Source organism: Pelophylax lessonae (genome assembly GCF_965119305.1).
Source record: "Pelophylax lessonae genome assembly, chromosome: 11".
Taxonomy (NCBI): domain Eukaryota; kingdom Metazoa; phylum Chordata; class Amphibia; order Anura; family Ranidae; genus Pelophylax; species Pelophylax lessonae.
The window spans coordinates 56,559,108-56,585,109 of NC_138778.1; the positions used below are offsets into that span (position 1 = coordinate 56,559,108).

General features: G+C 43.1%; 1 protein-coding gene across 1 annotated transcript in view; it reads left to right on the forward strand.

Annotated features, from left to right (window-relative positions):
• Positions 1-19,434, forward strand: part of DNTTIP1 (deoxynucleotidyltransferase terminal interacting protein 1) — a 49,297-nt gene extending 29,863 nt beyond the window's left edge. The window contains exons 8-13 of the mRNA XM_082272952.1: positions 838-883; positions 6,902-6,960; positions 7,048-7,108; positions 11,986-12,057; positions 16,168-16,223; positions 19,264-19,434. Of these exons, the coding sequence (XP_082129078.1) occupies positions 838-883; positions 6,902-6,960; positions 7,048-7,108; positions 11,986-12,057; positions 16,168-16,223; positions 19,264-19,372 (403 nt within the window). The 3' untranslated portion in view covers positions 19,373-19,434. The remainder of the gene's footprint in view (positions 1-837; positions 884-6,901; positions 6,961-7,047; positions 7,109-11,985; positions 12,058-16,167; positions 16,224-19,263) is intronic.
• The last annotated feature ends 6,568 nt before the right edge of the window (positions 19,435-26,002 follow it).

The following is a 26,002-nucleotide window of genomic DNA, read 5'->3' on the forward strand; positions in this document are numbered from 1 at the left end:
TCCTGCCTCAGCACCTCTTCTCAAGAGCTCAGCCTCTGGCTGCTCCCTCCTCCCGCCATGTCAGCAGTGGCTGCGCCGCTCTCTTCCTGCTCCATCCCCGCCGCCGCCGCTAATCACGTTCCCAGCCAAGACCCCGTCCTGTAGCAGAGGCACCTGTCACTGACAAAAATCCAGGCGCCAGGACACATGTTCTAGTCGCAACGGCGACCTGGCGCCTGGTATTTGTCGAACCCTGTATATATGTATGTATGTATATATATATATATATATATATATATATATATATATGTGTATGTGTGTGTGTATATATATATATATATATATAATATATAGCAGTGTATGGGACATTCCGCAAACATTTACTGCAGGTGAATTGATTAGTGTATTTTAAAACACACATGCCCCAAGTAGATTCACCTGGTGTGAATGTGCACAATGTCCCATAGTATTCATTTCTGTAAATGTAGCAAAACAGTTAATAATTCCACAGTGAAGGTATTGTATTGCAGTGCACATTTTCATATATTCTTCTTTTGATGTTGCTGGGAAATATTCCATCTTTTCAAACCATTTCGCAAGTTTCCGGGTCATTTTAATTTTACCTCCTAATAAAGCATTGTTCTATATAGTTGGGAAGCTTGTTTACAATTTTCTGCAAAAATTCAATCTGACTAAACCAAAAATGGAGGAAACTTAAAAAAAAGTCAGACAAAAGTATTTTTGCGTTGGGATATTTTTTTACTAAATGCATTAATATGAACATTTGCAGCACAAAGATTAGCACATTCTTGATAAACGCAGTTAAACCTTCTACTGGGATTTTCTTTTCCTCTACAGGCTGAAAGTCAAGACTGTGGATCCCATCCGACGTGAAGGGCCAAAGGTAAAACAAAAACAAAAAAAAGTTGTGAATATGCTTTTTAGATGAACATTTTAATGTGTGCTATTCAAATGAAAATTGTGCACAGAATTGGCTCCTTTCAAGCCGACCCAGCAATATGTACTTATACAGTGGGGAAAATAATTATTTGATCCAATGCAGATTTTGTACATTTGCTCATTTTACAAAGAAATGAAGGGTCAATAATTCTTATCATAGATGTATTTTAAATGATAGAGACAGAACATCAACCAAAAATCCAGAAAAAACACATGATACAAATGTTATAAATTGAGTTGCAGTTCAGTGAGTAAAATAAGTGTTTGATCCCCTACCAACCAACAATAATTCTGGCTCCCACAGACTGGCTACAGTATGTGCTCATGTGGTACACAGATTAGTCCTATCAATTTAGGTAAGGTGCTCCTAGCGACTCGCTATTTGTATAAAGACACCTGTCCACACAATCTTTCTTTCATTCAAACCTCACTATCATGGGCAAGACCAAAAAGCTGTTAAATGACATCGGGGACAAGATTGTAGACCTGCACAAGGCTGGAATGGGATACAAGACCATCCGCAAGAAGCTTGTTGAAAAGGAGACAACTGTTGTAGCGATTATTCATAAATGAAAGAAATACAGAATACCAACCAATCGCCCTCGGTCTGGAGCTCCATGCAAGTTTTCGCCTCTTAGGGTAAGGAGGATCATGAGAAAAGGGAGGGATCTGCCCAGAACTACACAGGGGGAGCTAATGAATGATCTCAAGCCAGTTGGGACCACAGTCGCCAAACAAACCATTGGTAACACAATACGCCACCATAGACTGAAATTCTGCAGCGCCCGCAAGACTCCCCCCTTCTCAAGAAGGCAAATGTACAGGCCCGTTTGACGTTTGCCAATGAACCTCTAAATCGGGGGTGGGGAACCTACGTCCCGGGGGCCGTATGCGGCCCTCGAGGTCAATTGGTCCGGACCCCCTTGCAGCTGAGTCTGTGCCTCTCAGCTGATCTGTCAGAACAGAGCCAATGCTTCCTGTATAGTTCCAACTCCGTTCTGACAGTCTGAGTGAGTCACAGGCGGAGTGATATCAAATGCACTCCGCCCGTGACCAATACAGGGGACATCGCCTCTTCCTCCAGCGCGGCACCGCTGCTAGCCAGCATTTCCCACCAGCAGCACACACAGCAGTACCAGCCAGAGACAGCAGTACTTACAGCAGTACCAGCCAGAGCCAGCAGTACCCACAGCAGTACCAGCCAGAGCCAGCAGTGCCCACAGCAGAACCAGCAGTACCCACAGCAGTACCAGCCAGAGCCAGTAGTACCCACAGAAGTACCAGCCAGAGTCAGCAGTACCCACAACAGTACCTAGAGCACAGTACCAGCCAGAAGTACCCACAGCAATGCCAGTCAGCAGTACCAGCCAGCAGTACCAGTCTGAGCCAGCAGTACCCACAGCACAGTACCAGCCTGAGCCAGCAGTACCTACAGCACAGTACCAGCCTGAATCAGCAATACCCTTAGTAGTACCAGCCAGAAGTACCCACAGCACAGTACAAGCCAGCATTACCAGCCTGAGCCAGCAGTACCCACAGCAGTACCAGCCAGCTGTACCCACCAGCAGCACCAGCCAGCTATACCCACCAGCATTACCCGCCAGCAGTTCTTTACAAAACTTACCACCACGAAGTCTACTGCGCTCCAGACTGACCGACGCAAACCTGGAAAACCAGTTGGGAGTAGCAACATCATCAATACCAGCTAACATCACACACCTCACCAAAGAGAAGCAGTTGCAGCCATCACATTAGGGGTGAGTTAATTACATTTTTGACCAAATATAACAGGCACGTTTTTAAGTTGATAATTTTGTACGGCCCCCGAATGATTTTATAAACACCCAAATGGCCCTTGGCAGAAAAAAGGTTCCCCACCCCTGATCTAAATCATTCAGAGAAGGATTGGAAGAAAGTGCTGTGGTCAGATGAAACCAAAATTGAGCTCTTTGGGATCAACCTAACTCGCTGTGATTGGAGATAGAAAAAGGCTGATTATGACCCTAAGAACACCATCCCTACAGCCAAGCACGGAGATGGAAACATTATGCTTTGGGGCTGTTTCTCTGCTAAAGGTACAGGCTGACTTTGCCGCATTGAGGGGCAAATGGACGAGGCCATGTATTGTGAAATCTTGGATAAGAACCTTCTTCCCTCAGCCAGAACACTAAAGATAGGTCGTAGATGGGTCTTCCGGCATGACAATGACCCAAAACATATCTCCAAGGCAACAAAGGAGTTTGCTGAAGAAGAAGCACATTAAGATCATGGAGTGGCCTAGTCGGTCTCCAGACCTTAATCGAAAATTTATGGAGGGAGCTGAAACTTTGAGTGGCCAAGTGACAGCCAAGAAACCTTAGGGATTTAGAGAAGATCTGTAAAGAAAAGTGGACCAAAATCCCTCCTGAGATGTGTGCAAACCTGGTCACCAATTACAAGAAACGTCTTACCTCTGTGCTTGCCAACAAGAGTGCCTCCACTAAGTACTAAGTCATGTTTTGCTTGGGGATCAAATACTTGTTTTACTCACTGAACTGCAACTTAATTTATAATACTTGTATCATGTGTTTTTTTTCTGGATTTGTGGTTGATTGTCTGTCTCTATCATTTAAAATACACCTGTGATAAAAATTATAGACTCTTCATTTCATTGTCAGTGAGCAAACCTACAAAATCTGAGGGGGATCAAATACTTATTTTCCTCACTCGCTACAATGGCATCATCATCATCATTTCAGGTACATCATTGTCCCCTTCCTCTCTGGATTACTGTCCATGCAGTGGTTCCTGTCTTCCATAGTGTCATACATATCAAACCTAACCTAAAACCTTGTTTTGGATAAAGGTGTCATAAAGACATGAAGGCAAACATTGACGGAAGTTCTCTGTCCTTCCCTTGCTTTGGATCCCTCCATTGTAGAGACTTATCTATTTTTCCTGTCTTGCCAGATAGAGACAAAGATGAAAGTAAAGCCCTGTGTCAACAGGCTTTGGCCTTGCATCAATGGCATCAGTTTGGCGGCAGCTTGAGACACATCTAAGATCATTAGGAAATATTTGACAGGTGCTTTTGACCTGTGTTTGACCTCCTCCCGATCTGCATTTTGCTTGCTTTTAAGCTGGTTGTTCATTCTCAAAGAATTGTATCGGAAAACAAAACAGACAGGCCCTAGACCAGGCAGAGGCTCCAATTGTTTCCTGACCAAAAAGAAATAAAAAAAAGAAATCCAAATATATACACATAAAACATATCGTTGCTGATTTCACAATTATGTCCATGACCTTTATATACCTCGAAATGGCCTTGTCTTTCTATTTCTTTGTTATGTTATAAAACAATAAAGATATATATGCCTCTAAACGTATCTTTGCATAAACTAACAATAATGTATATAATATGCATAAAGCCACAACCTAGGCACTATTGACACCACAAATAATGTTCCCATTCTGTCATGGGAACATCTACACCCTACATTTGGCAATTCTAAACATACAAGATCTCGGTAAGATATTCCCATAATTGGCAACATTTGCAGTATTTCTGCATGGTTTGTATTCTTTTTTTTTTTCCCAATATTTTTATTACATTTTTAAGATAGAAGTTCAAAACAAAAGAGCCATTACAGAAACAAGTAAATGTTGCTTATGAAAAGGTCAGTTGTTTTAGAACATGCAATGGTAGCACGATATACTTGAAAGAGTTCTCTCAGTAAAAGCGCTTTAGGACATATTGCTGCATTTGTGGCTCAAACCATGGAAAATCATATCAAGACCAGCTTGCATAAAAACAAGAAACCGTTTATTTCAAAGTCATGTGATACAGAAAATTGATAAAAAGGAGATATCCAAAAACTTGTTACTAGTGGATAAATTTGTGAGTTGCTAGAATCACAGCTCTTCCTCTCATACATCAAAGCGAACTGCTGGAAAGTCTACTTGCTTCTATTGGAGATGTGGCTGACAATACTGGGATTAATGAGAATGGACTAGAGTCAGTGGCATTGCTACCCGCTGCAGACTTGCAAGGAGCCTTACATGGGATAGCTCGTGGTGTCAGAGGCAGCCCGTCCATGGATGGGAGCAGGGGAGGGCTGGCAGCCTTAGACCCGGGGGGCAAGCCCAGTCAAGTGGCCCATTGAACCATCAAATCAGCTCACCATCCATGCCCACCTGGTTTCAAAACAGATATTGATGTTATGAATCAAGACAAACATAATGCAATGTGGTAACATAATTTAATGTTAATAGCAAAAAAGGAGGTTTAACAAAAATACATGACTTCACGCCAGGCGGGGCCTAGGAAGCTCCTGTCGGGTGGAGAACACTCTGCCTGACAGGGAAGTGACCATGTTAGTATTGTGCCAGCTGGGTACAGGAGCGTACTCTACACACTCATACTGTGCCGCTGCAGCTCTGCAAATATTACATTGTGTAGCAGCGACCGGCAGCAGTATACAGTGTCTGGCCCCTACATTTGTCCAGCCCTGAATGCGGCCTTTTTACCAAGCATCAGAGTGGCCCAGGGGGTAATTGCCGCCCAGCCCCCCTTCCCAGTCCTCCCCTGGATGGGAGCTTCTCAGCTTCACAGCGTGGCTAGTGTCACACGACTGAGGAGAAGTCCCAGCCTCACGCCGGACTGGCTGAGTGCAGAGCAGGATGGAGGTCCAGGAAGCAGATCCACTAGGCAGCCGTCACCAGGAGATGACATCACGGGCGGCGCCGCAGCTCAGGGCCGTGTGTTGTGGAGGAGAGGGATTCATCACAAGTGCCTGTAAGGCGGTCACAGGATGCGTTTCGCTCGATAGAGCCTATAGGCTCCTTGCAAGTCTGCAGCGGGTAGCACTGCCGCTGGCTCTAGTCCATTTTCAGTCACCCCAGGATTGTCAGCCACCTCTCCAATAGAGGCAAGTAGACTTTCCAGCGGTTTGTTTTGATGTATTAGAGGAAGAGCTGTGATTCTAGTACCTCACTAATCTATCTACTATTAACAAGTTTTTGATATCTCCTTTTTATCAATTTTCTGTATCTCATGACTTTGGAATAAACTTTTTTTTTATGCAAGTTGGTCTTGATAATATGATTTTCCATGGTTCGAGCCACAAATGCAGCAATATGTCCTAAAGCGCTTTTCCTGAGAGAACTCTTTCAAGTATATTGCTGTTTTCCTTCCCAAGGATACTCTCTAGCTGCTATGGACTATTGGCCTTAAACTTGTAACTTCTGTGACAAGACGCACACAGTTCTGCTGGCGCCCGATCTTTATTGGTATTGGTAATTGCTATGGTAGCACAATAGCCAACTCATACTTGAGAAAAAATTATAAGATTACATAATATAAAGAAAAAAGAAGATAATAAACCCTGTTGTCTATGGAGATACAGAACCCAAAAGTCTCCTGTGGCCCTTGTGTCCCGCAGGGCAGTTTGAGGTCTTCTCAGGCCATGGGAGGCCATCCCATTCAAGTGTGCATTAGTGTAGGTTCAGACTCTTTAGAGATTACTTTTGTCGAAAAAGTAACATAACATAGGGTCTAAACATATCCATTCAGATTGTTCCCATTCCAAGGAGGGCTCACCTATACCTGCACAGGAGCTCCAACAATCTACTCCACAGGAAGAAGCTCAGTTGTTTTTTGGTTAAACAGGTTCCAAAATGTATTCCCGTCTTTATCAGAGGAATTAATTCAGAAATTCATTAGAATAGAAATATGGTTGCTGACATGTCTTGGTAGTTTCAAGCTAGGGGCTGTCTCCTTTAACCCTTCCTTAACTACTTGGTGAGTCATTGACCAAGAAACACTTATTCCAGGTCCTTGACTTGATAACCAGTTAGGAAGAAGGATAAGGGTGAGTGCTTTGAAGCTTCACTTTCAGAAACAAGTCCCTCGTGACAGCTGTACTTTGAATTACACTGGTCAGGCTTTAATTTTATCTTTTTATATAATTTTTTTTTTTTATAGTGGGATCCATCTAGATTGGATGAGAAAACTACGTTTGTGCTGGGATCACGTGCCAATAAGTAAGACGCATACCCGTCATTTCTCAGAGATTGTAATTATACCCAGCCATATATCCTTTAACCAACCTGTTGTGTGTTTGCTCCTAGGGCTCTAGGCATGGGAGGGACCAGGGGTCGGATTTACACCAAACACCCAGAGCTGTTTAAGGTAACTGAGACTTAATATACAGTGCATGTTAACATTATGTGGCATAACTCTAGAACAGGGGTCTCAAAAATTATTCAAACAAAGGGCCAGTTTACTGTTCTTCAGACTTTAGGAGAGCCGAATTGTGGCCAGTGGGGGTAGAAAATATCCCAGGTCCAGCATCAGTGAGACAAATATATCATGAGGGTTGGTGGTCAGTACGAGGAGGAGTAATGCCCCTATTAGTAGGAGAAATAGTATCCCAACATTTGTATCAATGGAAGAAATAGTGACCCATTGTTGGTGTCAGTGTGAGGTATAATGCTTCATATTGTTGGGCATAATAGTGCCCCAAGGGCCGAATAAAGGCTAGCAAAGGGCCACATCTGGCCCTCTGGCCTTAGTTTGGAGACCCTTGCTCTAGAAGGACCTACTTTGTTTTGAAATCACTGTTATCCAAATCCAAAAATAGAATTAACTGGATGAATGCTCACTTGTCAAATAAAACCTCTATGAGATGAGAAAATGTTCCATTGGAGGTGCTGGGTAGTAAGAATTAACCTACACTCCTTTTTTTTTTTTTTCAAAGCTGTTTTTTCTCTGCCCCCCCCCCCCCTTTTTGATTTAGTTCCACTTTATTACTAAGCTCGGAATAACCATGACTTTATGGCTCAACCCTGCTATCTACCAATCCAGTAAAACTACTTATAGAGGAGCTCCAGGCTCCCCCCAAAAGTAAAAGTCAGCAGCTATAGTATTTGTCACTTACCTGTCCAGGGATTCAGCAATCTCCTCACTTAATGTGGCGTTCCACCCAAAAGTGGAAGTTCTGCTCTAAGGACTCCTGACCCCCTGACGTGCCACATGTAATTTTTTTGGGGCGGGTACCTAGTTTTGACAGGTACTAGAGCTGCACGATTCTGGATAAAATGAGAATCACAATTTTTTTTTCTCAGCGATTTATTTGGCGTAACATCATCTTTTACATTAAACAAAAAAATTGGACTAACTTTACTGTTTGGTTTTGTATCCCCCCCCCCCAAAAACAAACAAACTGTGTTTTAAAGACTTCTGCTCAAATACAATGTGACATAAAAGATTGCAATGATCGCCGTTTTATTCTCTAGGGTCTCTGCTAAAAAAAATATAATGTTTGGGGGTTCTAAGTAATTTTCTAGCAAAAAATACTGATTTTAACTTGTAAGAACCAAGTGTCAGGAAAAGGCTTAGTGCCGGTTCATATTATAGTGATGTCAGACATCGCATGTGATTCGCACCACCCTGCTATGCAAATCGCATGCAATGTCTGTGCGATGCAAATTCAGCCATACAGATTGTATGGCTGAATTTTCATCGCATTTGGACCAAAGTGGCACAGGACCCTTTTTTTGGTCCGCACCAGAATCCGATTGCATGGGTGTTCACACCTACAGTGGGGATCGAACGTTTGGGCACCCCAGGTAAAAATTTGTATTAATGTGCATAAAAAAGCCAAGGAAAGATGGAAAAATCTCCAAAAGGCATCAAATTACAGATCAGACATTCTTATAATATGTCAACGAAAGTTAGATTTTATTTCCATCATTTACACTTTCAAAATAACAGAAAACAAAAAAAGGCATCTGCCAAAGTTTGGGCACCCTGCAGAATTAATATCTTGTACTGCCCCCTTTGCAAGGCTGAGACCTGCCAGTGTCATGGATTGTTCTCAATCATCGTCTGGGAAGACCAGGTGATGTTGTGAGGGTGTGGTGAATAAAGATCGTGATTTTCTAATGCTTAATCGTGCAGCTCTAACAGGCACCCAGCTCCCACTTCCGCTCGGGCTGCCTAGGCGGCTTAAGCGGAATTTCTCCTCTTTACCCTCCCTTCCTGCAATCTTCTATGACAAGTCACAGGTCCCAGAAGATTGCCTGGCCATTCAGCCACAAGCTGATGCCGGCGCCGGGAAGAGCCGAGGGAGAGAATCGAGGCTTCGGGCAGCTGCATCGCTGGGACGCTGGATCGTGGTGAGTGTGTGTTTATTAAAATTCAGCAGCTACACTTTTTTTAGCTGCTGACTTTTAATAAACACAGAATTGGCTGTTACTCCGCTTTGGGTGCAAGCGCTGGCATAGCAAGTAAGGGAAACAGAAAGTTGACGCCTTGCGGCTTCGCAGCCCGTTTCCAACTGTGAATGCGCCAGCATTGTGAATGGTCCCATAGTCTTCTAGTACCTGTGATGTGTCCCAGAAGACTGTGGTAGAAGGAGGGGGAGGAGGGCGAACTTCCGACTCAGATCGCTATCACGATCTAAGCCGTAAGTGGGAATGGCTACCTGTCAAGACCAGGTACCCGTTGCTGCCCTCTCCCATAAAGTGCCAAATGTGGCAGTGGAGGCGGGGAGGGTGCAGACAAGCGGAGCTTCCCCTTTTGGGTGGAGCTCCGATTTAAGTGACCAGTAAGGGCTCTCTCATTGGACAGGGTCAAGCTTAGTGTCATGGAAAGTTAAGACCCAGTTAAAGAGTAAGACATGGAGGGGCACAGAAAAGGATTTTCCTGGCTAATAAAGGCTAAAATAGCGGGCATTTTGTGGTTTCTTCTCTTGGTTTGAAAAATGAAATTAAGATTTGCTTTGTGATTGAGGCTTCAGCACAGCTCCTGCACAGCTCAGAGCGCAGCCGGATCTGTACCCACAGATCTTTTGCAACTGGATCTGTACCAACTTTTATATTTGTCCCATTAATACAATTTTATGGCCTGTGGTTCTTTTAATGCAAAAAAAAAAAAAAAAAATCATCAGAGCTAAGGTGTTAGAATGCACCAAAAATAAGGTACAATTCACTCACCTTAGATGATCTTTCATCCCACACACTGACACAAAGCTAATAGGGACTTCAGTGCAGCTCCTGCAAAACCTGTATGCAGAGTGCAACCGGATGGCTTGCGCGACTCCCTACAAGGTCTCAGGAACACACAGAGACACCCACGCATGTTCGTTTATTTCAGGAAATGTCCCGAGCATATATACAATTTGAAACAGAGAGATTGATTTCGCAATAAGGGGTTTGGTTTCAGTATGACTTACAGTCACATGACACTTTTTTTTTTTTTTTTTTGCATACTACACGAGTTAGATTATTCTAACAAATTTATATTCTCATGTTAAACTATTTCTGCAGAGTCAGACATATCGGAACAAACAAGATGTTATGACTATGAATCAAGGATAGCTACATGAGAAATAGAGAAGAATAAACAGTATGAAAACACCATTAACCCTTCACTTTAATGCTATTTTCTGTTGACAAAAATGAAAAATGAGCTTTGCATGCCATGGCAAGAACTTTTGATGTTTGGAAATATGTATTATCACCTCCTAGAGAAACCCTATATAGCCTGAACTTCAGCTGATCATTGCATCATATTGAACCCTATCATCAATAAGGAATATGGCCTTGTATGGCTATCCATAGTTTTCCTCCCATGTGCTTGATATCTACTGCTCGGTTTGCCTGTTTCAGACAAAGCTCCTTTCTCTTTTCTAAGTGAACAAATTTTATCTAACCAGTGAAAAGTATACAGAGCAAGAGTGTTAAAACACACTGCTTTGATTAATATCACTGGAATAAGTACTCAGACAAGCAGAAAACTGTTTGGGGCTACTGAAGCTTGGACTGTAAAACACCTTGCTTATTTTGAATAGCCTTCTGATTTACCTTCTTTTTTTTTTTTTTTTTTTTGTTAAATTGATCTTCAGCAAATGCTATATGTTGCATTAAAGCATAGCACCTGGTGGTCCCAAAACAGTTGGGCTCCCATCCCTCAGCATATGCAAAATATAATGCTTGTTTACTTCCACTACTTACAGCTTTCTGAAAGTTTACCTACACTTTCATCCACCCTCCAACAAACTGATGAAGGCCACCTCCTTCCCTTCCTAACCCCAAAGCATCATACTTGCCTAATTCTAAAACCTTCTCCAGCCATGATGTTTACCTCTGGATGGCTGATCCTATTCTTTCTGTTACCATATTCAGTAAAGCCCCATACAATTTTGTAGATCCGGGAGACAGGTAGGAGCTTACCCACATGAAACCCATCAAATCCAATTACAAGATAAAATTCTGTTTTTTTTTTTTGCCTTGCACTTGATTGGGCATTCAAAGTGAACACAAGTTAACTTTGCTTACTAAGGTATGCGATCATACACTTTGTAGATCAAACATTCAAACTGCTTCAAAGTTGCCAAGATAAATATACTAAGATACTTAGCATTGCAGCTTTGCTGTTCAGAATCAACAGGTTAAAGTGGTTGTAAAGGCTCAAGGCTTTTTAAACGTCATGCATTCTATGTATGAAGATAATAAACCTTTTGCGTGCAGCTCCCCCCTGACCCCCCTAATACTTACCTGAGCATAATTTCAATCCAGCAATGTGCACGACAGCAGCTACTCTCCTGGGTCTCTTCCTACTCATTGGCTGAGACAGCAGCGAGAGGCAATGGTTCCTGATACTGTCAATCACAGCCAGTAAGCCAATGAGGAGAAAGCGAGGGCGAGGCCGAGCCACGCTGTGTGTGTAAATGGCTCAGAAGCCCCCATGGCAAGCTGCTTGCTATTGGGGGCACTCGGCAAGAGGGAGGGGCCAGGAGCTCTGGCGGGGGGACCAAGAAGAGGAGGATTGGGGCTGCTCTGTGCAAAACCATTGCATAGAGAAGGTAAGAATGAGATGTTTGTTATTTAAAAAAAAAATGCTTTTATTATCCCTTTATTACTACATTAGGGGGTGATCTAGCAAAAGTGGAATGAGCCGGTGAACAATATATGTCTACCATCTAGTCTGTCTTGTGGTGAATAATAGGTATGTGGTCTTTTGTTTACCTCCCAGCTCATAAACTTATTTTGTTAAATTTGCAGTATGCAGCTGATGCCCAGGACAAGCAGTGGCTGACAGAACAGCAGCACATGAAAGCCACAGGTGGAAAAATGGTATGTTATAGATGTGTTATGTTATAGAACAATTGTAGAACAATTATGAGTGAGACCCTTTGACAAGGGCAGCAGAATTCACCATTTGCGCTCTAAAAGAATAAAGACACCATGGAGTAATTTAACTTTTATGTCACCAAACTTGCCCAGGTCTGAGCACACACGTTTACATTGATAACATGCAGACACACACGGGGACTGAACTGGAAAAATTAGGTTTCTTGTAAGGTCTTTGACACAATGAAACAAATTTATTGGTATTCCTTTAGGTTTTTTATTTTATATACACTGCTCAAAAAAATTGAAGGAACACTTTGAAAACAAATCCGATCTCAGTGGGGAAAAATATCATGTTGGAGATCTATACTGATATGAACTGGGTTATGTGTTAGGAGTAAAAGGATGCCACATTGTTTGATAGAAAAAGTATCAACCTACGGAGGGCTGAACTCAGACACCCCGAAAATCAAAGTGAAAAAATGATGCAGCAGGCTAGTCCATTTTGCTGAAATTTCATTACAGCAACTCAAAATGGTACTCAGTAGTTTGTATGGCCCCCATGTGCTTGTTTGTATGCCTGACAACATTGGGGCATGCTCCTAATGAGACGGCGGATGGTGTCCTGGTAAATTTCCTCCCAGATCTGGACCAGGGCATCACTGAGCTCCTGAACAGAGGTGCAACCTGGCGGCGTCAGATGGACCAAAACATAATGTTCCAGAGGTGTTCTATTGGATTTAGGTTAGGCCAGCGTGGGGGCCATTCAATATCAATTCCTTCATCCTCCAGGAACTGGCTGCATACTCTCGCCACATGAGACCGGGCATTGTTGTGCACCAGGAGAAACCCAGGACCCACTGCACCAGCGTAGGGTCTGACAATGGGTCCAAGGATTTCATCCTGATACCTAATGGCACACAGGGTTTCATTGTCTAGCCTGTAGAGGTCTGTGGGCCCTCCATGGATATGCATCCCCAGAGCATCACTGACCAACCATCAAAGCGGTTATGCCGAACAATGTTACAGGCATCATAACGTTCACCATGGCTTCTCCAGACCCTTTCGCATCTGTCACATGTGCTCAGGGTGAACCCGCTCTCATCTGTGAAAAGCACAGGGCACCAGTGGCAGATCTGCTAATTCTGGTGTTCAATGGCAAATGCCCATCGAGCTTCACGGTCCCGGGCAGTGATCACAGGGCCCACTTGAGGACGTCAGGCCCTTAGACCACCCTCATGAAGTCTGTTTCTGATTGTTTAGTCAGAGACATTCACACAAGTGCCCTGCAGGAGGTCATTTTGTAGGGCTCTGGCAGTGCTCATCCTGTTCCTCCTTTCACAAAGGAGCTGATACCGGTCCTTCTGATGGGCTAAGGACCTTCTACGGCCCTGTCCAGTTCTAGAGTAACTACCTATTTCCTGTAATCTCCTCCATTCTTTTGAGTCTGTGCTGAGAAACACAGCAAACCTTCTGGCAATGGCAGGTATTGATGTGCCATCCTGGAGAAGTTGGACTGCCTGTGCAAGCTCTATATGGTCCAGGTATTGTCTCATGCTACCAGTAGTGACACTGACTCTAGCTAAATGGAAAAACTAGTGAAAAAGAGTCAGAAAAGATGATTAGGGTAAAATAATGTCAGTGGCCTCCACCTGTAAAACCATTCCTGTTTTGGAGGTAGTCTCGTTGTTGCCCATCTAGTACACCTGTTAGTTTCATTAACACCAAAGCAGTTGAAACTGATTAACAACACCCCCCCCCCCCCCTGCTACTTAACTGACAAGATAATTATTCCAAGAGTTTCTTTGACTTGATGCTATACTAATTATGATATATGTCAATAAAGCATAGTACAAATCAAATAGTGCAATATTGAAGCGTGTGATCAATACAGAATGTAAAAGTTGAAAAACGTGAAACAAAAGGTGCAACAAATTCTTGTGCTCACAACAATTGAACGTGTTAGCTAAAAAAATTAACCATAAAGTGCATAAAGCAAAAAAAATATATAATAAAAGTCCAAGACAAGTGTGCTAAGTGAATATTCAAATGTGAGAAAGGAAATGTGAGATCCTCCACCACAGCTATATTCAGTCTTCCTCCGCAGTGTCTCCGTTAGACAGACAAGCTCATGTGCTTACTAGAATAAGGTAGAGAATACAGCTTTCAAGAATATCCTTATTGGGTCCAGATGACAGGCCAACTCAATATAGACAGACCACGGATCGTCACAATGTGCCAAACCGGTATTGGATACCGTATCCTTCAAAGGGTAACTCAGGCAATACAGCAGTCTCTACCGCGGTATCAACATACATAAGAAATGAAAGCCTCCATAGTGAAGTATGTATGTAACAATATTTAAATAGATCCGGTTGTGATGATCTGTGGTCTGTTGATACCGCGGTGGAGACTGCTGTATTGCCTGAGTTACCCTTTGAAGGATACGGTATCCAATACCGGTTTGGCACATTGTGACGATCCGTGGTCTGTCTATATTGAGTTGGCCTGTCATCTGGACCCAATAAGGATATTCTTGAAAGCTGTATTCTCTACCTTATTCTAGTAAGCACATGAGCTTGTCTGTCTAACGGAGACACTGCAGAGGAAGACTGAATATAGCTGTGGTGGAGGATCTCACATTTCCTTTCTCACATTTGAATATTCACTTAGCACACTTGTCTTGGACTTTTATTATATATTTTTTTTGCTTTATGCACTTTATGGTTAATTTTTTTAGCTAACACGTTCAATTGTTGTGAGCACAAGAATTTGTTGCACCCTTTGTTTCACTCTTTTCAACTTTTACATTCTGTATTGATCACACGCTTCAATATTGCACTATTTAACCACTTAAGCCCCGGAAGATTTTACCCCCTTCCTGAACAAGGGGTTTTTTTGCGATTCGGCACCGCGTGACTTTAACGGACAATTGCACGGTCGTGCGACTCTGTACCTAAACGAATTTGACGCCTTTTTTTTCCCACAAACAGAGCTTTCTTTTGGTGGTATTTGATCACCTGTGCGATTTTTTGATCATGCGCTATAAACAAAAAAATAGTGTAAATTTTGTAAAAATAACAATATTTTTCACATTTTTTTTATATGAAATTCTCCAAAAAAAAAAAATGTAAAAATCAAAATTTTTTAACATTTTCGGCCAATTTTGTTTTATGCTACATATGTTTGGTAAAAAAAAATCGCAAAAACTGTATTTTGATTGGTTTGCGCAAAATTTATCGCGTTTACTAACAAAGGGAAAGATTTTTGTTGTTTTTTTTTTTTTAACGCGTAATGGCGATTTTCTTCTTTTTTTTTTTTGCGGAACTGCGACATTGCGGCGGACAGATCGGACCCTTGACTGACATTTTTGACACTTTTGCGGTTACCAGTGACATTTTAACAGTAATCAGTGCTATACATATGCACTGTTATTGTAAAATGACACTGGCAGTGAAGGGGTTAACTTTTTTTGAGAGGGAGGGGTTATGTGTGTCCCTAGGGGTGTGATTCGAACTGTGATTGGCTGTGGCTTGAGGTGTATGAACAATGATCAACGGTCCTACATAGTAGAACCGTATGATCACCATTCATACACAGGGGAGAATGACAGGCGGTTTGTTTACATTAGCCGCCTGCCTTTCTCCCTCTGCACCGACGATCGCCGAGTGATCGGCGGACATCGGGTCCGCCGGTCACACGTGCGGGGGGGTCCGTGACCGCGCGCTCGCTCCCTAGACCCTCACAGGCTAGCGACGTAGTACTACTGTGAGGGGCTGACCGCCGCATTAAATAGTCGTGCGGCGGTCGGCAAGCGGTTAATTTGTATTATGCTTTATTGATATATATCATAATTAGCGCAGCTACATTATTATTATTTATGTATTCTGGTGTTTCCCACTTCTAGCTGCAGCTGTATATCTTTATTTTCTAGTGTTTCTAGCACGGTTATTTTTTATACTGTTTGATGCTATACATTGATTAGAAAGTGTTCCTTTAATTTTTTTGAGCAGTGTATTTTAATCGATATCAAGTCATATTTGCCTTTATAATGTTTACAGGCTTTTTATTGTATTAATATTAAACCAATAATACTAACACTGTTTGTTGTAGGTGTATCTTCTTTTGGACCAAGATATCATAGATTTAGCAACCACTGATGAGTATAGGTAAGGTATACAAAGCATTTAGTTACAGCAGATGTTGGAGTGAATTTTCATGTTTTCATTAATTAATTCCCGACATGTTACAATATTGTGACAGTATAATTTTAAAAAACAAATAAATAGTAAACTGTGTTGCACTGCCTCAATGTGTTAAAGAGGAAGTAAACCCTCCTCTGCAAGTTGTACCTATAGGTAAGGCTTACCTATAGGTACTGTAAATATCTCCTAAACATGTACCGTTTAGGAGATATTTACCTTCGATGCATCCAGTGACGTCACTGGCGCATGCGCTATGAAGGAACGGCCGCTCGTGCCGTTCCTTCAGAGCCCCGTGCCGTGACTGTCGGCTCCCGCGCGCGTGCGCGGGAGTGACGTCACCGCGGCTCCGGCCAATCAGATGGCCGGATGCCGCGATCCCGGAAGACGGGCGACTAGACATGTCGCCCGTCATAGAGGTGAGCGGACGGCACGGCGGGGGCTCGTTCTAAGGTAAGTATTGCATAATGAGCTAGTATGTGATGCATACTAGCTCATTATGTATTTCTCTTGCAGGGTGTAAAAAAAAAACAAAAAACAACGAGTTTACAACCTCTTTAACATAATTATTCTATCCCTTGAAGATCAAATTATCATACCATAAATAGTGTTCACAAAAAACAATAATATTTCATATATGAATTAAATATTTAAAGTGTTACTAAACCCAGGACCCTGCATTCACTATATCTGGTCTCCCACAGTACACAGACCGTGGAAATGCATTTATTTTCATAAATATAAACAGATACATACCTTTTCTCATCAGCAGTATATAGCAGCCTTGTGACTTGTATAAATTCCTAGTAAAGCTTGTAGGAGGAGTTTTCATTCTCCCCTGATCCTCTGTCTGAACAGTGCTGATTGGCCCTGTGCTGATCACATGCACTCTCCCAAGAAAAAAAACAAAACTCTCTAGCAATACACACCAAACTGAGCATGTGCAGCCCGTCCCCTGGCTCTGTAAATATCAGGTTATTTTTTGGAAACAGTGAAAGAAGAGGAGGATCAGAGAGACAGGATCAAAGAGCCTTAACCCCTTAGGTTCCACAGTGAGTATAAGGAGCATGCTTTACTGCATATACAGACTGATTTTACTGTTGTGGGTTTAGTAACACTTTAAACTTATAAAACAGAAAATCCAACAGGTGTAAATAAAGCTTCACAGGTGAATGAACAATCACACAAAATGTCCCATACATTCATATAGGTCTTCTGAATTGTAATAAATTTGCCAAAGAAGTAATAAGGCAGCATACCGGACTCCCAGACCCCAAAACCATGGAGGTCTAAGCAAGCTCAGCATTCACCAGCCAACTCTAGGTGGACATATGAAACCTTCTATGCGCTCAACACTTCCTCAGACAATGGTTTCCAGCATCAGTGGATTTGGCAGAACTCGGTAAAGAAAGCACAGGAAAAACATCATAGTGTAGTAATCTTTGTGCGTCCTTTATTTTAAAATCAAAGTAAAACTACTCACAAGACGGTGAAGGTATAGAGATTTCAAACAAACCACCACTCTGTTTGCCACAACGGATGTCATAGCGTCACCACTAGGCTCCGCCCTATGTACTTATTATCCTAATGGACGTCTTCCAGGGGCATAGGAGTAGCAGTGGTGGCTAGTTCATAGTGATCGACCAATATTGTTTTTTTTTTATTGCCGATACCGATATTTTGGTCATCGCATATTGGTATCGGCCAATATCTGACGATATTTTCGGACATTTAAAAAAAAAACTTTTTTTTTTTTGTTTATTTATTTATTTTTTACAGGTACTCTTTTGGAGGCATCTGGGGGGTCTAAAAGACCCCCAAACCCCTCCTCTGCACTTAAAAGCATTCAAAACGCCAAGTTTGGCTGTTTTGAATGCTGTAATTTTTTTTAAATTTGGCGCCGAGTACCCAGAAGTGATGTCATGACATTACTTCCGGGCTTTTACATGGAGACCCGATCAGAGCCGAATGCGGCTTTGATTGGGTCTTCTCTTCGGTGGCCGTGCAGGTAGGATGGCTGGGTCTCCTGGTGGGATGGGAGATCCGGGCGAGCCGCGGAAGGCAGCGGGAGTGGGGGGGGGACGTCCCCTCCTGCTCCTTGTAATGACAGCTGAGCGTTGGCTATGGTCGCCGGTAACAGGGTGATGCCTCTAGCTGCAGGCATCACTCCGGTACAAGCACTTTCCCAAAATATCGGCAATATCGGTAACCTCAGGGGCCGATTCCGAAATATCGGGGAAAGTGCAGATCGGCCCTCGATATATCGGCTTTGCCGATAATCGGTCGATCCCTAATAAATAAATAAATAAAATATATATATATATAATATATATATACACACACACACACTAAAAAGTCACAGGCTTCCACCCACCAATGATGTTTTTCTATGTATATGGTGAGCTAGGCGACAATGCTGTTGCTCCACATACAGTACAGTGGGTGTTCTCACTCCAGCACAGGAAGTTATTGGCATGATCACCAGGTAAAAATTAAGGATGAAAAAAATGAAGAGTAATGCAACTACTATGTCTAAGGACTGGTAAGCTGCAATACATTACCTAATGTACCTAATATGTACAGAGCTGACACTCTTCCTTAGTGTAGCTTTTGACATGATTATGTGAACATGGCAAATCTCTACTTCTCTCCCTCCTTCCAATTGTTTTGTCAAAGGATATATTCAGTCCTGCAAAATGTTCATTGTGTGGATTGTTCAGTGTCATATAGACTTTCTCCCACACAAAGCAGCCAGCACAAATGTACTATGCCTACATTTATTTTTAAGATGATCCTATCCACAGGCTAACAAGATCTCCCAGCATTGGGATTATACTTTTTACAACCAACCTGTTGGGGAAGAGGGCAGTAATGATTATCTGCGCTTGAAGTGTGCATAGCTTTTATCATTTGATGTCTCCAGGAGCCTTTCACTGATTGTGTTCTGTTTTCTAGTTTTCCATTTCTGCCTTTTTTATCTCTCATTTTGTGGCTGGTTTTATTACAGGGACTCATTGGAGCTGAGGCTAGATGAATTGAAGCCATTCGTTGTTCCACTTTGGATGACTGTGAAAATGAAAAAGTACATGGAGCTGGTGCGGACGGAACAGGAGTAGCTGCCAAATGTTGTGTTAACTTGGACACTCCCCGAATTATCTTCTTGAAATGTGGTTGACTTTCATAATGATGACATCTATTTTACAAGCCATCTTGGCCAAATGACAATAAAGCACTCAGTAATGGTGGGGCAAAAAGCAGTGATGATTAAAAAAAATGGCAGTTAAAAGCAATGACAAAACCATCCCTTCTCATCATTTCACTATAGTAATCTGTGATCTTATTGGTTGCTAAGAATAACTGCATGTAAAAATATTTATTGCTCTCTGCATCACCATGACTAGGGGTCCATTTACACCAAAATGCAGTGTGTTTCTCTTTATTACCCTTCTACTGCCACCGTTGTATTGTGGTAGCAGTGGGGGGTTTTTACAGTGTGTGTACACTTCACAAGCTGTCGACTTTCTAATTAAAGCGATCAGACAGCTGTACAGCTGCCTGATCGCTTTCTGTGACCCTTAACCCCTAAAAATGTTGAGCCCACCCTGCCCCCGTGTGCATGCACACGCAAACTTAAATGCACACGTTGGGGGCTCCAAGGTACAACAACGTCGCTTGTGATGCATATGTTGCATATCACCCCAAAAGCTGGAGTGGGAGCAATAATTCTAGGGTCATTATTCATGGTTAACGCTAAACTGATGACCTGTAAGGGCTTTTAAAGGATTTTTTTTAGAAAATATAGGATACTGAAGTGTGACATATTGGACAAAGCTTGAGATATTGAATATCTATTTACTCACAACCTCATCTTTCATACCAAAAAATTGGGAAATATATTGTGTTTTTTACCCTATAATGAACTTAATTTTTTTTTTTTTTTACTGAAATTTTTGAACTTGATTAACTGTTGCACAAATATTGTATCACGTAAAATATTGGAACTATCACTGTTTTTTTTTCTCCAGAGTCTCTGCTTTCAGAAAATGTATAATTTTTGGGGTTTTAACTAATCTTTAGATTTCCTAGTGCCCCATAGCAATCTGCTTTCTATGGAGACACTCAATCCCGAGCCACACTGTGACACTGCTGCCGAGGCTCCTGTGAGAAAAGAGAAGAACAGTGCTGCTGCAGATGGGCACAGCACTGAATTGAGATTGAGTGCCCACATAACAAGCCGCTTGCTATGGGGCACGCATGCGGGCTTGATACCGAGCCACACTGTGTGAGTCTATTGACCCACACACTGTTGCTCAGCCATGCTCCCAGCTCTCTACAAACAGGGTTTGATTGACAGCATCAGGAGCCAGTAGCTCCTGCTGATGCCGAGCCCCCTGTGAGAAGAGAGGAGAGAAAAACAGAGCTGCTGCAGTTGGGCACAGCACTGAATTGAGATTGGGCTCAGAGAAGTATTTAATGGGGGGAGCTGACATGCAAAGGTTTTTACCTAATGCGTTCTCTGCAACCTTTTACCTTTACAACCATTTTCATTTTGGAAATGTAGTCTGCATATCCATTTAAACCATTGGAAAATGTTCAGTTAAATATGTACATTAAAAGGATTCTCAATTCATCCTAATAAATAAGCTTGCCCCAAACGGTAATTCATTTATGAAAGGTAGCTTGTGTATGACATATTTACAGTTGCTGTAATGATGTTGCTGATGTGAAGGTATACTGTGGTATAGTGACATGTTACTAAAGACAAAGCACAGAAAAAAAGGGTAAAAAAAACACTTTCTCTTTTGTTCATTGACGGACACAGCTCCTGATTGCTTAACCATTGGATTACACTGCCCTCTATGGGAGTAGGACACTAGGCAGAAAAAAAGGCTGAATAGGCCTAGGGGCAGTCCCAGGAGGTATTCTCCCCCTCTCTGCTATAGGTTTTTTTCTGCCTAGTCAGGAGTAAGGACCTAGTTCCTTGCTGGGATCTTTGGTCCTGGCAATATTTTTCCCTCTGTATTTTCCTGCAAGATCTACAATCAACTGCTGGACTGGGCAACGGTTGGGATGATCTAGATCCAGTGGTCACCTCAGTCTGGGCAGCAAGCGCGTGCAGACCTCAGCTCCGCGCTAGGTTGGCCGTGACATATCCCCACCGGATGAGGGCTGGCCTGCGGGTTAAACGCCCTGCGAGGTCGCATACGACCGGGTTTTGGCTTGCATCGCAGCGTTCCTCCTGACTGACAGCCCCCCCCCCCCCATTTCAATGGTGAGGAGGTTCTGTCTGGAGCGGTGCCCGTCTAGTTCCTGGTATGGTAAGTAGCTGTCCCCCCTCTCCCCTTGGAGGGTTTTGGGGTGGACATGGGCCCCTCCATGGGATGGTTGGACCCCCAGGTTTCCCTCCTTCTTCCTGTTAGGCACCTCCCCCCCCTTCTGGGTCCCTGTGGGTCATCTAGCCCTCCCCCCATCTGTCCCCTACCCTCCCTCCCCCTATACTTGGGGTAGTGTGGTGGTCTGGCCTATCTCCTGGGGCTGGGGGAAGGGTGCTGTGCTGGTGATAGGACCGTGGGGTTGTGCCGCTAGGGACCGAGCGATCGGCTGCGAGGGAGAGGGCTGTACCTGGTGGGGACTCCTGCCATGGCCCCCCCTTTTTTCTGTGCCTTGCCTTAGGCCTAGGGATCCCTCCTGGGTCCTTGAGAGCCTTGTGGTGCCGCCATTTTGTTGTGGCCTGTATTCTGTAATACACGTCGGCCATGTGTTAGTCCGGCATTGAAAATAGCAGCGGCTATGACAGTGGAGCCTTCTGGGTGGCGATTTTGGCTGTGGGATTCCCTGGTGCTGATTTCTGGGTCTCTTCTTTCCCTGGAAGTCACATGTGGACTGCAGTGTATCCTGGTGCTGCTGGTGCCTGTTATGTGGGGTGGTGAGTCTGGTGGGGTTCTCTCTCTCTCTGCTGCAGGATCGAGGGGTGCTCTGTTGCTGGCGACTGAGTGGTGCGGCCAGCGCGGTGGGGGTGTCTCTTAGCAGTGTTTTGCACTTTTTGTGGGGGGGTCCCCCTATTTGCTCATGAGTCCTTGGAGCATGTTTCCCCACCTGACCCCCCTCTCCCAACCGTCCATTGATGCTCTGAAGTCCTTTGTGTCCCAGGTGCAGGTGGCTTTTGGGCAGCGGGCTAGCAAAAAGTGCCCCCCGCCTTTCCCTGCCTCATCCGTCTCCACTGATCTTGAATCTGATTTGGCCACTGCGGACGTGGCTCACCCTGCGGGGTCTGCAACCATGCGCCCTGAATTCTCAGATAGTGAGGATGATTCCTCCTCTCCTGTAGCCGCACACAAAAAGGCGCTGGTGAATGCACTGATTTTGTTGTGCGTGAGACTTTAAAAATGGAGGACGCAGCTATAGCTGCGGTGGAGGTACTGGTTTTGGGTCCCTAAGGGATTTGCAATGCAGTATCACTTTGAAGAGTCCCTTCTTAAAAATTGGACTGTTCCACCGGGGGTGGACCCCCTGGTTTCCAGATTGAGCAAGGCAACCATAATTCCGGTTGAAGAGTCTCTGGCATTAAGGGATCCGGCTGACAGGAAAGCGGAAGCTTTGGCCGCAATATGCTCATGGCTGCTGGTTCGGCACTTAGGCTGGTATTCACCATTGCCCTGGTGTCGCAAAAATTGACCGAGAGGCTAAACTTTTACGCCGTGATTTGGAGGGAGAGCAGCTCCCCCCTGCCTTTGTTAAGCTGGCAGACCAGTTGGTTCAGGGGCTGCAGTTTATCTGAGATGCCTCTTTGGATGCGGCTTTCCTGATTGCCAGACTGTCTGTCTGATTTTTTGCAGGCTACTGTTTAGGGGGCCTGTTCTTTCTTTGGAGGTGTAAAGTTTTCAGGTGGGCTCCAGTTGTTTTTTGGTTGAGCTCCTGTTACCTGGTTGGCTATGGCTTAATCGTGGGAATTTTTTCTTGCTGTTCCCACCGCTCATGTTTGACACTGCTTTTGAGACGTCCCAATGTTTAAGAAGATCCTAAGCTGTGTCCGTCAATGAACGAAAATGAAAATGGGATTTTTGACTTACCATAAAATCCATTTCTCTGATGTTCATTGACAGACACAGCACCCAACCCTCTGTGGAGTTGTAATTCTTCTGACACTGTTTGTAACAAAACTGAGTACCCATAGCAGAGAAGGGGGGTATACCTCCTGGGACTGCCCATAGGCGTAGTCAGTCTTTTTTTCTGCCTAGTGTCCTACTCCTGTAGGGGGCAGTATAACCCAATGGTTAAGAAGATCAGGAGCTGTGTCTGTCAATAAACATCAGAGAAATGGATTTTACGGTAAGTCAAAAATTCTATTTTTTTATAGGTTCTTTCTCATTTTAAAGCAAGGACTCTAGACAAAAAATTGTTTTTCTCCAATTGTGGAAAGGGTGGAAGAGGCTTAGAACCTTTGTCAGGTTTTATTGTTATCTATGTCTGCACTGAGGAGGTTTCTCTTCGCTTTCTGTTCTAGTAAAGAGAGGTCGGAGGAAGTGAAAACTCTCAGGGGAGACAGAGATGGTAAATCTAAAGGCCCGTACACGCAATAAGAAAATCTGTAGGGAAAATTCGTCCGACGACCGATCTGCTGATTTTCGGATTGTTAGTATGGTTTTCGACAGCCAACTCCGACAGAATCCTGATGTGCAGGCTATAAAATTTTTGTCGTCCGTAATACAACGTCCGATTTTCGTCTCATTAGTACAGATTGACGGAAAAAAATCTTAAGAGCAAGACTAGGCATGCTCAGAGACGAAAGAACACACAAAGCAATCCAACACATGACATCACTTCTGAAGTAGAGCTCTGTCGTAAGGGAAAATTTGTATGAACCTCTTCACTTTCCACATCAGACTAGCATGCCACAAAAAACGGACGACAGATCGTTCGATAATCTGATCGTGTGTACGGGACTTAACCCTTTTTGTTTTAGTAGAGCTTTGAAAGTTTAGAATGTCTGTCTGTGAGGCATTTATTGCTGCCTGTGCCTTTATGTCCTGATGACTACCCTAATTTATGGTCTTGGGATTCCCTCTTTTGGGGAGGTCAACTTTTACTAGTAAGTAATGTCAGTGGATTAGAAAGGTTGGGAAAATCCAAAATTGCCTCCAGGGGTAGAGGGGATAACTTTACAGTGCAGACATATGGTCAAAGTTTGATTACTCCTCATTTTGGGAAGATTTTAGCTTACTTTCTGCTGTTCTGGGGCAGCAAGTCGAAGAAAATCTTTTTTTTTTTTTTTTTTTGCCAACAGGTTGTAGTTTTATACAAAACTAACATGTTTTTTTTTTCTTTAAAAGTTATTATAATGATTATACAAGATTTATTTAGCGGCAACAATTTGCACAGAAAATGTACAATATAAAAAGAGACAGTACAGTTACAATACAAAAAAATACAGGTATTGTAATCAGGCAAATGCAGCGCCCACAGCTCTCTGAATATCTGAACAGTGACTGAATCTGATTAGATGCAGGTACTGTTGGACAGACAGTTTTCTACCTGGCTTCTTTGATTTTTCAAGATTGGTCAAGCAAGGTGGTGCCAACAGGGCCAGCTTACATTTGTTCTGCTGATTTGGCCAGAATTCAAGCTTTGGCTGGCCATTTAATAATAGTGGAATAATATACTGGCTGAAACATTTGATCTGAAATCTTTGTAACTTTAACTCAGAGACTTTCCGCCTGCAGGTATTTAATGCATAATGTTCTGCCATCCTCATGGGAAGTCCTTGGGACCCAAGTATTTAAAACAGAACTAAACTCATTAATTTCACCGTTTCTTAAAACTGTTACATTGAAGGCATGTCGTCAATGATAACTGGCACAGTTGCTTGTGCTCCAAACTGGACTGTCAAGCTATCACTAGCTGGTGTCATAACTGCTCACATGTGCAGCACTTTTGACTTCAGATCAAACCGAGGCGAGGCAGCTTCCTTGGCTGTGAAGGATAGAAGGGTTTAGTTTCTCTTTAAAGGAGGGAGGAAATATTTGTGTCGCCTATTGCAAACAATCAGATTATTTTTGTACAAGAGGGAGAATTATGATGGCATCATAAAAAAGACAGTTTTTTTTTCCCCCAAACCCTATACTGAGACTTTGTCACTATTGAAAAAAAAAGTTATCCTTGCAAGAAAAGAATGAAATACTTAACCTGTCCTGTTGGTCAGCAGTTTCCCCTTACTTGAAGAGCTAAGCTTCTTCAAAAATTGTCAGCATCTGGCATGCTTCTGGGAGTTCTGGATATCTGGCCACTCTTTGAGGTCTGAGGCTGCTTCTGACGGCCACTATAGGACACAGTAGTGAGAGGACAGTGGAAGAAACCACAGTGCGCAGCAGGGTACTGAACAAGTGGCTCACCCAGAAGAGTGTTGCATGCTGAAAATTATGTCTTTGAAAATCGAAGATCAGTAGTGTACATAGAGGGACAGGTAAGCATTCTTTTCTATACAGGCAGAGCTTTTTTTTTCCACATAATTTTAAAATAGCGACAGAATCACTTTAAGGGTACTTACACACGCTACTGATGAATGAACATCAAATATTCCTGGCAGAAAAAAAACATGTAAAAATAATGACCAGTAATTCAGGTTTTTGTCAATTTTTTACTGATCTATATATAGCAAAAATGTAAATGCCTGTGGGTACAGGCTCATTGAAACAATGAGCTGCATTTAGACAAGCCTTTTTCAACCAGGGTGCCTTGAGGTTTTCGTT